Source organism: Alligator sinensis, unplaced genomic scaffold (genome assembly GCF_000455745.1).
Source record: "Alligator sinensis unplaced genomic scaffold, ASM45574v1 scaffold1283_1, whole genome shotgun sequence".
NCBI classification, from domain to species: Eukaryota; Metazoa; Chordata; order Crocodylia; family Alligatoridae; genus Alligator; species Alligator sinensis.
The window spans coordinates 1,991,596-2,004,492 of record NW_005842091.1 but is presented as its reverse complement, the minus strand read 5'-3'; the positions used below and the strand labels follow the sequence as shown (position 1 = coordinate 2,004,492).

Genomic DNA, 12,897 nt, shown 5'->3' with positions numbered 1-12,897 from the left:
AACTCACAGAGGCCTATTCCTTACTACCCTCTAAGCCCAATGCTCCAGCCCATTTCCTATCCACCTTGCAGGTGGATAGATGGATATGTGTACACACCAATCCTGGCACATTTCTGTTCCAGGACAAACGCAGGTGCAGGTTGTCCAGGGACAAATGCAATGTCTGTTCCTAACCTAGATGATAGCAAGGGCTGCTGCGGACCATAAGCAATGTTATTCAGCCCCTCCAGAGCCTCTCGCTGAGTGTAGGTGGGTCACACGTGTGATCCAGAGTGCAAAGCACGATCGGCGGGTGTGTGGGACTAGAGTCAAGAGTACGGTATCAGTCAAATCTGCTCCACAAGGTTCAGAAAAGGATGCTGAAGCAGTGACAGACTTGTCTGGTGCCCTGGGCACGGGACAGGAACTTTAAAACGCTGTCCTTGCAGAACCCGAGGGCGAGGAACAGGAACAGCTGAGGTGTAAGGATATGTCCATTCAAAAAAAAAAAAAAAAGGTGCTTTTGTATTTTGTGTGGGCTCATGTGACTGCAATAAGGCAGGCTACAAGAGGTAACTCGGATTTTAACTTGGGTAAGTCAAAATTCATGCCCAGGGAAGAAGCCAAGCTACAACTCAAACTGTCTTGTCTTCATTGCCACTTTAACTCAGGTGCCAGTAACAGGCTGGGGAACCCGTCTTAACCTTTTATTTTGCAGCAAGGACATCTCTAGCCTTTTGTTTTGCAGCAAGGACGTCGCACATGACCCCGAGGAGAACTTGGGCTACCTACGGCCGTGCACTAGGAAAGGGCCATGCATTAGGAAAATGCATCACTATTTGTTCACTGAAATCATCAGAAGGGGAAACTACGATTGTCCTCCACTACTGAATGAAAGAGTGGGGGGGGCAAGAAAAAGCCATATAAATCCCCAAGACAGCTAAAAACACTCCCTTATGGGGAGCAGCTAATGAAAACACTGATTTTCCCCCCACCTCCTGGAGCAACTCTTGAATTATTCCTAGCTTAGCCCACGCGTCTTCATTTTTGGTCGATCTTTGCCACTGAGGATGCATTATAAAAACGAGTGTCTTTTCAGAGAGGATTTCTAACTCGAAGGAACAGAAAGTGCAAGCAGCACAGCAGCAGATGGGAAGGGGGAGTACAAAGAGTAGCTGGCTGGGTTTGTCCGGGGACAACGGGCCACGGCACTGGCTTCACCCCCAAGCAGAAAACAAAGGAGGAATGCAAAGCAGGCTCCTGGCTTTCAATTAGCTCACAACTTTTGGAACAACCTGTCCCCTTCTACCAGGGTTTTTATGATCATGTCTCTGCAAGCTGCTGGAGATCAAAGGACCGATGCTGGGGCGCTGTCCTTCTGCGCACGCAGCAGCTGGCATCCGCAGAGCTGCACACGTCCCTGTTTTTATAGCCTCCCGGAGGATCTTCTCCAGAGCCGTGCGGCGTGGCTCGGAGAAGCAAAAATGGGTCCCGAGAGGCCAAGTTTTCAAAATTGCCTCGAGACAGGAAACGGGCATTGTCTCGAGCCCGAAGAAGGATTCAGGCAAAGGCAAACAGCACGCTCAGACTCCACGTGCTCAGCTTTGGACTTCAGGAAGCAAAGGCAAAACACCCCCCGCCGCTCCAAACAGAGCCGGGCCCTATCATACGAGCTAAATGAAAGGTTTTGTTTGCAATATATGCAATTTGGATCCCATTCAGTAGTGGCCAGTGGGAAGCACACCGTTTCTTTTACTACGTTGACACCCGGACACATGCCAACCAGCCCTTTACCATGCCACCCGGACACGTGCCAACCATGCCTTTACAATCGGAAGATGTCTAAGCTATAGGAAAGCCCGTGCGTACATGTTTGTGAAAATATACATGGGAACAAAATCTTCCGTTCCTGCGCAGCGAGGCGGTGACTCTGGAGCCTAACGACGGGGCACGATTTTCACCATCGTTAACCTCTATGGACCTGGTAGTAGCCACTAAATGGGCTTCTCCACCTGTCTTAGATTGATTAGGGTGGCTATTGATGCATCCCCGAAAACACGGGGCATCCCTTTGGTGAGGGGTGGGACCACCGCCCCCCCCTTGACCAATCAGCAGTGAGGGGCAGGATCACCACCTCCTTGGCCAATCAGCAGCGAGGGGTGGGGCCACTAGGATCCTCCACCTCCTTCCCTCCCTCCTGGAGCCCTGCTTCTCCTGGTTGTGCACCCGCCCTCTAAGCACAGCCAATAGAATTGCAAGGATGAATGATTGGCATTCATTTCCACCAATGAACTGAAAACAGGATTTTTGCCTGCTGTCCAGTCCTCATTCAGAAATGGACAGGGGACAAAGGGTTTAAAAACAGGACGGTCCTGCATAAAACAGGACCGATGGCCTCCGTATTCATGCATCATCTTGGGCGCTCCAAACTCCTCCTGGCAGCTACCCGTGCCTGCTCATTAGACTACTTCTGTGATGAACTGCAAAACGCCTAGGACGCATTGTCATTGCAAAAAATTGTCATTGCGCCGCAAAAGGCGAATGGTGCATTGCCACTGTGAACAGTCTGCACCTTGCTGAAAAGACGGGAACCCTCCAAATGAATGCCTATACAAACCCATGTTGCAAGAACTACTGCACAGACCAAGCGATCCACCTGCAGGTAGAAGGCGGTCAAAGCTACCATTTTTAAATGTCAGTGAATCTGCCAGAGACTTGTCAGCTGCCACATCAGAGTCCAGGCACTTTCCAGCAGGATTCAAGTCCACGATGCACGACTAGCATCTCTCCCAGTGGAGAAACACTTCCTGCGGGGGTTCAGCGGTGGAGCGAGCATGGCAATCTCTGCTCTTTCACCTGACCCTGCTTCTCCTGAAGTTAGCGGCTAAAACTTTCAGAAGTGAGATCCCGTTGAACTTATATAAGGGCAGGAACAGGGCAAAGGTCTGTGCATTGTGGCACCCTCGGCAGAGGACGTGCAAAGGCCTCTCACAAAGATAGGAGATCCCAAGGAGGCAGCAAGCATGAGCCTGGGAACAAACAAGCCAGGGAGGATCATTTTCAAATTAGGACTCAGTTCCAGCTGTTTCGATGATAAAGTCCCCTAGAAGAGCACTTATAGGGAATTGGGGATGAGCATTTAACTAATGAACACCATGCAGATTCTCCTTGAGGGAGATAAGTGTGTTTTGGGGCAGACGGGGAGAAGGGCATTTTTAGTTCACAAATATTTCAATGGTACTTCACAGACGACTGTGGTTTTTTCTCCCCAAGTGTAATTTAAGTCGAACGTATGAAAAAAAACCAACCCCAAAACGGTGGGATATCTGGAGTCAAAATTAAAAACTTAAAAAAAAAGTTTAAAGATAAAATTTCTGCTCTTCTGTGCTCCTCAGGGGAGTTTAGACAACGATAACTGAAATTATTCTCCCCCGTCTCGGTCCAGCATTGCTAAGGCTGGGTTAGTGCTCTCAAATGTTCTGCAGGATTTCTGTTCGTGTTTCCAAACGGAGAGAAATTTCCCCCCCAAATGCGATGAAAGCATTTTCAGAGTCATTATTCTCCTCTTGAACTGGGGCTGGATGCTTTCAGATGAGTCACAAAAGCATTTCCCTGCACTATTGCCTTCATAAAAGCTGCTTTTCTTGAGAGCGCGCACACGTATGCGGACCATACTTTAAACAGAAATAGGATCACGACTCTCAAATCCTCTACAAATGGATCTGCCCTGCTCTGAAAGGGAGGGTGGAGAAGAGCGGGATAGCGCAGGGGTCTGGGATCAGGAACTTGGGGACTTCTGAACGGAGATGGAGAAGTCAAGTCTTTTCCCTGATCCTCCCATCCAGGGCAAGGAAACAGGACGCTCGCAAGCTCCCTGGCCATGTACGCTATTGTAGCACTTATTCTTTGGGCTGAAGTAAGTATTTATTTATTTTATGTACTTACCTGGTTTCCACTGTCCTAAATACCTAAGCCCTTCTCTTTATAAAATGATTGTTTCCAAATAGGAGATTTTACCACACCTTCAACTCTCCTCTGAAATATCCCTGACCACCCATCTGGTAATCCATCCCTGACCACCCATCTGGTAATCTGAATGACCCTGAGCACAAAAGAAAGGCTTTCTAAACACGAACCTGCAAGTTCCCTAGTAATGTACTGGTCCAGCAGCATGGACGCACCAGTTTTTAGGGCTTTTGATCTGCATAGGTATTGGCCTTGAAGGGTTTTGTCATCTTTATTGGCCTTCCATGATTGTTTTGACATAATTTCCCGCTTCTCTTTGCTTCTGCAAAGATGCGCCCCAGCAGACATAGCCAGGCTGCCCCAAATCCCAATGTAGATGCAGTAACAGTGGCAAAAGAACGGGATAGCTTATCCCCTTTGGGAAGTGGGTTAGAGATGTTCAGCCTTTTTGCTGGTGCAAGCTGTGTCTCCACCATGCAAGTTATCAGGAGAGATGTACCAGGCAGCTCCTTATAGGATACACGAGCTCTAGAGCGAGTACGTTCAGCACGAACAGGCAAAACCCTACTGGGAAAGTGTCCGTGGAAACTATGTGGTCAACCCCACAGTACAGGTCCATGTCCGTTGAGCCCTGTGGACAACCCCCAGTTCTTCATTAAACTTAATTAAAACTTTATTAAACTTCATTCAAGTCTCTTACCTCTGCTTGGAAGCCTTCGACTAAGATGGCTACGAGGAGGTTGAAGAGAACGTAGTTGCCGAAGGTCATCAGGGCCACGAAGTACAGCGCGGCCCACGAGGAGGTGGATGCCATCCCGTTGTAGAGCACCACGTTCCAGTCTTCTTGTGTGAGGATCTGTGGAGGGGAAAGGGAAGACTTTGCTCTTACTCCTCCTTCCTCCCAGGGGCTTTTTAAATGCATGTGGATTCACTCATCTATCCCTTCCTCTGCTACAGAGTCAGGGACCTGCTTTTCTTCCTAACCTGCTCCAAGCCTAATCATTAGTAAGCTAATGCAAAGGATTTCTTTAGTTAGATCTCCGCATGGGAGATGCATCTTCAAGGCAAAGCTTGCATCCAAGGCAGGCTCAAGACCGTCTCCGCTGGCCCACGGGCTCCCCTTGCTCTTCAAAGCGGCTGTTAGCTTAAGGCCCAGCTATAGTAACATGCAGGGTGCACCAGCACTCAGCTCCTCTCCTTGGTGGGGAATTTCCTGCTCCAGGGATGATCTGCTAATTAATTGACTTGCCAAGGGCTTCACCAGTTTGGTGCTTCTTCCTGGGGCTTAGCCCTCCTTTCATTACAACATGTTTTTCCCTTCATAAATTAACCAGAGTTTCCCCTGGCTAATAACATATGGGGACTCCAGAAACTTGGAGTACTTCTAGGATGGAAAAAAATGATCATGGTGAGATCTGGCATCTCTTTTCAACGGCAAGTCTGATGGCAAGAAACTGGCCAACCTTCTAGCTGTCCTGGAATGGGAAAATCCAGGGGTTTAGAAAAATAAGGTGTTGATTTCTTGCCCTTAGTCTAGGTCCTGCCACCAAAATCGTCTCTAACCCTGCTGTTAAGTTGATGGTAGTGTTTAGGGCTGGGAATACTGACTCAGCTGTATTTAGTATTATAATTAACATTAACCTCAATGGAGGTATAGGTCTAAGTCCTTGGGCATCGTCCTAAATGTATTTACCCGTGAGACTTTCCCTGTTAAAAATAATGCAGGAGCCTAATATTAAAAAGAAAAAAAAGAGAGAGAGAGAGAGAAAGAGAGGCCTAAACCATGTGAATCTGATGGTAATGCCACCTGGCAGCAAATTAAAATCCATTTCTCCTTCTCTCCAGGCATCATGCTATCGGCCAGAGCTGACATGCTTCATCCAGCTGCCTTTGGATCAATTTATATGTCGAATGCCAATCATTTCAAGAAGCGCACCTATCCTAGACGCTCAGAGATCTTGCTTAACATTTTCAGAGCGATGCTCCCCTACAGCCCATCTCCGTCTGCTGTGGCTTGTAAAGAGGGCTGTAATATTATGGAAGTTACTGCTCTGGAAAGAGCGGCGTCAACGCTTTACTGTGCAACGCTGTGAAATGGAAGTGACAGTCCAACAATACTGCCCAGCTCATCTCCGGTAGGAATCCGGCCTCTTTATACTGAGCGCTTTCTAAGTCCCCCCCCAATTTGTTCACCAGCCTGGAAACATACGTCTCAAATGCACTGTGCATGGAGTCAGCAGCTCCAAAACTGGTTGAGACAGATTGACCCGAGTCAGGTTGTTCCTCCTGAAAGTCTAAAAGAACGGGATTGTTTTAAACGCAAGCTGCAGCACCGGTGAACGGTTTGGGCCCGGCGCCCCGAGACAGAGCTCTGCTACCTGCCCACGGGCATGGTGCAACAGCAGCAGCCTTGGAGGAACGTGCCCAGCTTGGAAATACAAATCCAGATCAATCTCCGGATCCTTCCAACCTTTGGCTTTTGCTAAGAAGGAAGTTGGTTACGGGGGTGGCGTCGTGCAAAGGGACCCTGCTTGCCTCCGCATGCAGTAAAAACTAACCAGAAGATTCGGGACTTACCTGAAAGACGGTCACGATGGCCCACAACAAGGAATCGAAGTTCTTTCTGTCTGGAACGGTGTCCCCCGTTTCTGTTTTCAAGCTAAACTTGCATCCAAAAAGATGCATGCCGAGAATGCTAGAGGGGGAAAAGGAAGGGACACAGAACATGCGCTTTATGGGAATGCGTAGCTTTAAGAAGCACCACGGTGCCCTTTGGGGCACTTTCCTTGCACAGCTGCACCGTGCATGTGCCATCTCGGAGGAGCATCCCTGTTTCGGGAGGTGGGGAGTGACACTCCATGGAGGATGGGACACCCCACAAGGAGGGGTCCTGCCATTTCAGTGATAAAAGCCTGCTTTACATTTATCAGTGGAAAGAGGATGAAGGTGTGAATGCAAAAGAACATGGCTATGACCCTCGTCGTAGGCTCCTGTAGTAACTCCCTGGAATATCTTCATTGAAGACAGTGGTTTTTGTCCCTGCCGTTTCAGTCTAGACTGTCTGCAGCCCTTTCCCTTCAGAGTAGGTTGGACTTTGGGCTCCAACACACACACACTGGCACCATCAAATCATTAGTTTCTTAAATGTTGTGTGGGCTTTAGTTCAGAAGGGATGTTCCCAGACCAAAGAGCTATGAGTGATGCAGTTGTAAACTCCTCCATGAGCACAAACATGTCTCAAATACCTTTCTAAAGACCTTCTGCAGAGGGATATGGTTAACAGAGAGACTGCTCTACACTTGGCACAGTAGGACCTATTTTCTTTTAAGCTAATTAAATGAATCCAGGAGCAGAGAAAGGAGCTCCACATTTAGGACCCATTCGGTCTTTGTCCTCTTGGCTGGTATGGACAACGAAGTGCCCAATTACTGCCAGCTGCAAGGGTGACCTTCTTCTCTTTTGGACTGCCTTATGTCAAGGCCCTATGTTAGACACGGTGTCATGAGCTTTTCCACGGAGCATCAACATGACAAAAACTCCAACATAAATAATACGGGGGAACAAGTAACAAGCACAAGAAGATCAGAGAAAACAGCTTGGAATGACACCAGCAAGCATTAAGGAGATTTACCAGTTTATATAAACTGGTTGCACCTCCCGTGTATTTGATAAAAGGATATTCTCTTCCAAAACGCTTGCCATATGTATTTGAGAAAATGCTGAGCTGGTTTAAACTGATGGACATGCACTGGCAAGATGCCAGTCTGAACCAGCTAGGAAGCTGGACTGTTATTTCTGAAGTCTCAAGTATTTTGCACGGAGGAAACTTCCCGTGGCATTGCTAGGAAGCGGGTTTGCATGGAGGAAACTTCCCGTGGCATTGCTAGGAAGCGGGTTTGCATGGAGGAAACTTCCCGTGGCATTGCTAGGAAGTAGGTTTGCACGGAGGAAACTTCCTGTGCCATTGCTAGGAAGCGGGTTTGCACAGAGAAAACTTCCCGTGGCATTGCTAGGAAGTAGGTTTGCACGGAGGAAACTTCCTGTGCCATTGCTAGGAAGTGGGGTTTGATGATATGGATACTTGTCCTCTGCCAGTTGAGACCAACCATCTTCTTCATGCTAGCCATTACATAGCCATAGACAACAGCCCGTGCTATTCCCTTTGTGGTTGGTTGGTCCTAAAGAGCACATCCAAGCAACCCTGCATTTTGTCCTGCTCTCCCTCACACGGTCCTGGTCTTGCTTTCCTGGATCGTGACTAATTAATACCGATCCGAGATGTGGAAGCTGACCAAAGGATGGAGGCCCTTTTACCCTATGATCATCTAGTTTCTAGCGGCACATTCCTCTGTAGAGCAGGGCTAAAAATAAAATAATAATAAGTTCTGGACATTGTACTTCCTCTCCCTCTGAAACACAGAGCTGGCAAATTCCCTTGGTAGACAACTTCCTGGTTTTAAACTAAACTCGCCTGTCTCCCAGGAACCCTGCAGGGATTACTTTACTGCTGTTTGTTTGTGTTCATAATTTGTCTCCCGATTACAGGACTGTATAAAACTCTAAGACCGCAAAGAGGTAAATCATCCGTTGAATGTCTGCCTGCCAGCCTATTGAGAGCGCTCCCGTGATCTAGGCTGCTTGGCAAACATGCCCCATTGTTATTCTAATCCGTGTATAACTTAAGCAAGCCCAACAATTAATCCAGGGAGGGAAAGCAGCGGCTGCTGGTACCTGAAAATGAATATGAAGAGCATGAGCAGCATGCAGAAGGTGGCCACGTTATCCATCGTCTTCATCAGGACCACGAGCTGACGGCGAAGGGCGGGCATGAAACGCACCAGCTTGAGGACTCTGAGCAGCCGAAAAGTTCGTAGCACAGAAAGGCCTCCGTCCGACTGGCCGATGATCTCCCAGACGCTGTGGGGACACAAGAGGGAAAAACAAACTCATGTTCCCGGTCCCGTCCGTGGCAGTTTGATGCAAGTACACCCAAGCGTGCTGGACGGCAGGTCTCTCACTGAATATCTACTTGGGCAGCATTTTGGGGTACTTGTCAAGCTAATAGGGGCCAGTTCTTCTATTTGCCTCCACTGCGCTGCTTCTGGACGCTGGAACGATCTCAGGATCAGCACCTTTAAAACAAAGGCATACTCTTTTTGTGACAGAAAACACTGTGGTTTTATCTACCACTTTTCTATGGTGCCTTGTGACAGTGATTTAAAAGCATTTCCTATATATGTCACTAGTTTGCACCAAGGCAACAAGAGGTGACCTCAAGATGCAGCTTGAGATTTGGAAACACCCTAATATTCAAGAGGGTTCAGAGACGTGGCTGGCTGTAAAGTCGGAGTTTGAATGAGCTCTGTGTTTACACTTATTACCTCTGGGTTTCCAGTGGCTGGCTATGCATTTTGAGTTTGAATTACCTCCGAGTTCCCAGTTATTTGCTCTCTCACAGAAGCTGGTCTTGGACTATCTCTGGGCACCGTGACTTAACTGTGGTCGATGGCTCAGATCATCGGCTGCTTGAAAACTAGCATTGCTCCTTAGAGTCAATGGATCACATTCTCCAGTGGAAGAACATGGCATAACTCCATTGAAACCAATGACCCAGGTCCCACCTGGAGTAAACTAGCCTCACTCCATTGAAGACCATGACCCTACACTGATTTCCACCTTCTGAAGTTCTCAACGTTTTTCCCCCCCCTGCAAAATCAGCGAGCGAATTTAGCGACCATGAAGCTGTGAGATGGATGGGCTTGCCAGAGCTGACACAGTGTGGACAGACACTGAAGAGGACAGACGCCTGGATACTGCCGTGCCAAAACCACCTCTCCCCTGACCTCAAGCATCCTTATGTGATGACAGATACCCTTGGAAGAGGGCACTGAGCTGATGCCTTATGCTGTAGTCCCACCACTGGCAGTATTGCCATGTTCTGGCTTTTCCGAGACAGGTATTCATTTAGGAAAAGTAGATGTTGCCAGAAACGTGGGTAGATATGCAATGCTTTCCCAAGAACCAGCCCTGCTACACTTCAATGGAAAATCCACCCTTGCCCCAGTTGTGCATCAGAAAGAGACTTCACTTTCCATCTACAATGTCTATATAGTTTGGACGGACCTTCTAAAGATGAGATCTTAAAGATCCTAAACAGCCAAGAGATTACATCCTATTAAGCCCCCCTCCGAGTTCTGGATTAACCAAAACCCACGTTACTCATAGCCCGACTGACTGGTTGGAAACGACTAAATGAAGGTGTGGGGTGAAAAAACAAGCATGCAGCTGGCAGTGACCTGATGATGACGATGATCCCATCGAAGATGTTGTATGGGTTCTTGATGTAACCGAAGATGCCAAAGGCCAGGAGCTTGAGGAGCATCTCCAGGGCAAACATGCTGGTGAAGACAATGTTACTGATCTCCAAGGCGTTGGTCAGCTCATCCGGCTACGAGACAGAAAGATGCACAGTCAAACGGAGGCACAGAAGGAGATGCTGAATGGCTCGTTATTGCCCACGGTCAGGGCACTCCTTTCCTCCTGGAATTAATTCCCACATTACCCTCTACACCCTACATTGCCGCCTCCATCCTCTGCTTCAGAAGAACCGCAAGGGCATGGAGATTCCCAGAAGTCAATGGGATATATGGTCTTTGATATCTTTGAAAATCCCATTCGAAAAACAATAGGAAGAGTTCTTTGTGGCTTGTATTTTTTTTTTCTTACATTCTGGTTAGAAATATGGAGAGAAGTCTTCTATGCGGTCCTAAGAGATTTAATGCTCACTGAAGCCCATGGAAAAATTCTCACCTATTTCTACAGGAGACCTTTTGCTCCTGTGTGGGTATGAGCTTGGAAGAAAGACATGGAAAACTGACTTTCCAACAGTCCAAGAAAACCAACCCTTGCTCCACGTGGCAGCCTTTAAGGCAAAACCTTTATGGGTCCCTCTTTCATCAAACCTAGTGGCATTGATACGGTACCTAGCCCAAGCTATTCTAGGTCCCTACGGAGGGCTCCTAGGCACTACAGCAATACAAGTACATCCCAAAGAAAAGATCCAGGCAGATTCTTCTCGCTAGAGTTACTTCCCCCCAAAGCAGTTTGAAGAACAGCAATGTGCACTTGGAAAGCTAAATGCCAGTTACTTTGCAAAAGAAAGCGAGACTTTTCCATTTCCTCCGTGTAACAATATTGTGCAGGAAAAGGGGCTATTTTCATATCTGACTCATCTCCTGAGTGATAATAGCTTCCTTTATTTTCATCACCCATTAGCCCGCATGGTAGCAGCTGACAGGTACTCGAGGCGGCTGCTGCATTATCTGAAATCGTGAAGAGAGGGGACCCTTGCGATACCATAGCGCGGCGCAGAAAAATGCACGTTTTATTCACTGTACCATCTACTGAGTACTCAGCAAACAGGAAGGAAGGGGAAAGGCTTAACTTCACCCAACAACAGCCAAGGAGACCCTACCCGCTCCAGACCCACTACACAACAGCTGGCCTGATGCGAAGGAACCACCTTGCTTGGGCCCATCCATTGCGACTCTCCACAAAGGCTGTTAGGTGCTTGAAGAAAGACACATTAATCCACTTGGCCCTCCCAAACAACCCGCTGATTATAATTCACAGACATCCTCATCATAACGATACACCTGAGAGCCAACTTCCCAGGCCTTAGCATCCAAATACTCTAAAAAAAAATGAAAAAAGGGACCATCTACATTAATGCATGGAACAGCTCCCGGCAATACTAGATCAATCCCTTGTGTTCCCCTTTTTAAAAGCATGTCACTAAATGGAGAGATGGGGTTGAGGTGTTTTCTCTGATCATAATGGAGTCATGTTCAACTAAACCCATTCCTTGTTGGCCATTGCTAAATCCTCCGAGCCAGGGAAGGCTTGTTCTTGGGACTCACGAAAACCCTGCTAAAGTAAATGTTGCCAGTACATGACCAGGGGCTGAGACCACTCCTAGATATTCCTATGCAAATGGCTGATTTCCATCCTCAGCTTCTCAGGATATTTAATAATCCCTGGAAATTTAAGCTTGACTTTAACCTGACTCCCCACAAAGGCTGTTAGGTGCCATGCAATTACACAGCAACGTTTAAGGATGTGGCCATGATACTGGATGCTTGAAGAAAGACACAGAAATTAGAAAGAGCGAAGAGGAGAGCAATAAAAATAATGAGCTGTCTAGAAAGCATGGCATTCAAGGAAAGGTTGGAAGAACTGGGATTAGCCTGGCAGAGAGAAGATTGAGGTGGGGGGTTGATAACAGTCTTCAACTACAAGGGGTTGTTGTAAAGAAGGTGGCGATCAACCGTTGTCCATCTCCAAGAGGGACGGGACAAGGAGTATTGGGCTTAAGTTGCAACCAGGGAGATTCAGGTTGGTTGCCCCATGCGGGTGTCTAACCATGGGCACAGATTCCCTGGAGAAGCTGGGAAATGTCCATCACTGGATGTTTTAAAGCACAGCAGAGGGTTGGAGTAGCTGCCTTTCCAGCCCTGTTGTTTCAGGGTTCATTTGCTGCTTTTCTTAAAATTCTGCCTCTTGGAGTCACGTGAATATGAGGAAAGTTCAGCATTCAGTGAAAAAAAAAACCCAACCCCCAACACATTTCTAGCCTTTTTCCCTTGCAGAGAAATGCTTGAAAACACTGAAACTCAGAGGCTCAAAAAGAAGAGACAAATAAAAAGAACCCACAGTATATTTATTAGTCCATGATTTTTAAAGCCAACCTGCTGATCCTTTGTGCCAAGACTTTTGATCTCTGAAACGTGGAGATTGCAGCAAGGTAATGTGCTAGGGAAGTTGTTTGAACCCGTCTACCCATTTGTTTCAACAATTTGCTGCCCTCACTGCTTAATTCTCCGGTGCTGTCACTTTTGCCTGACATATCTGAGACTGAGATGACAAAATCTGCTCTGGGATCAGAGGACTGGG

General features: G+C 47.6%; 1 protein-coding gene across 1 annotated transcript in view; it reads right to left on the bottom strand.

The window, feature by feature from the left end:
- The window catches only part of CACNA1H (calcium voltage-gated channel subunit alpha1 H), a 400,429-nt gene that overhangs the window by 68,253 nt on the left and 319,279 nt on the right, over positions 1-12,897 (bottom strand). The window contains exons 11-14 of the mRNA XM_025204646.1: positions 10,242-10,393; positions 8,677-8,862; positions 6,523-6,640; positions 4,646-4,801 (exon numbers count right to left, since the gene is read on the bottom strand). Coding sequence (XP_025060431.1) covers positions 4,646-4,801; positions 6,523-6,640; positions 8,677-8,862; positions 10,242-10,393 — 612 coding nt within the window. The remainder of the gene's footprint in view (positions 1-4,645; positions 4,802-6,522; positions 6,641-8,676; positions 8,863-10,241; positions 10,394-12,897) is intronic.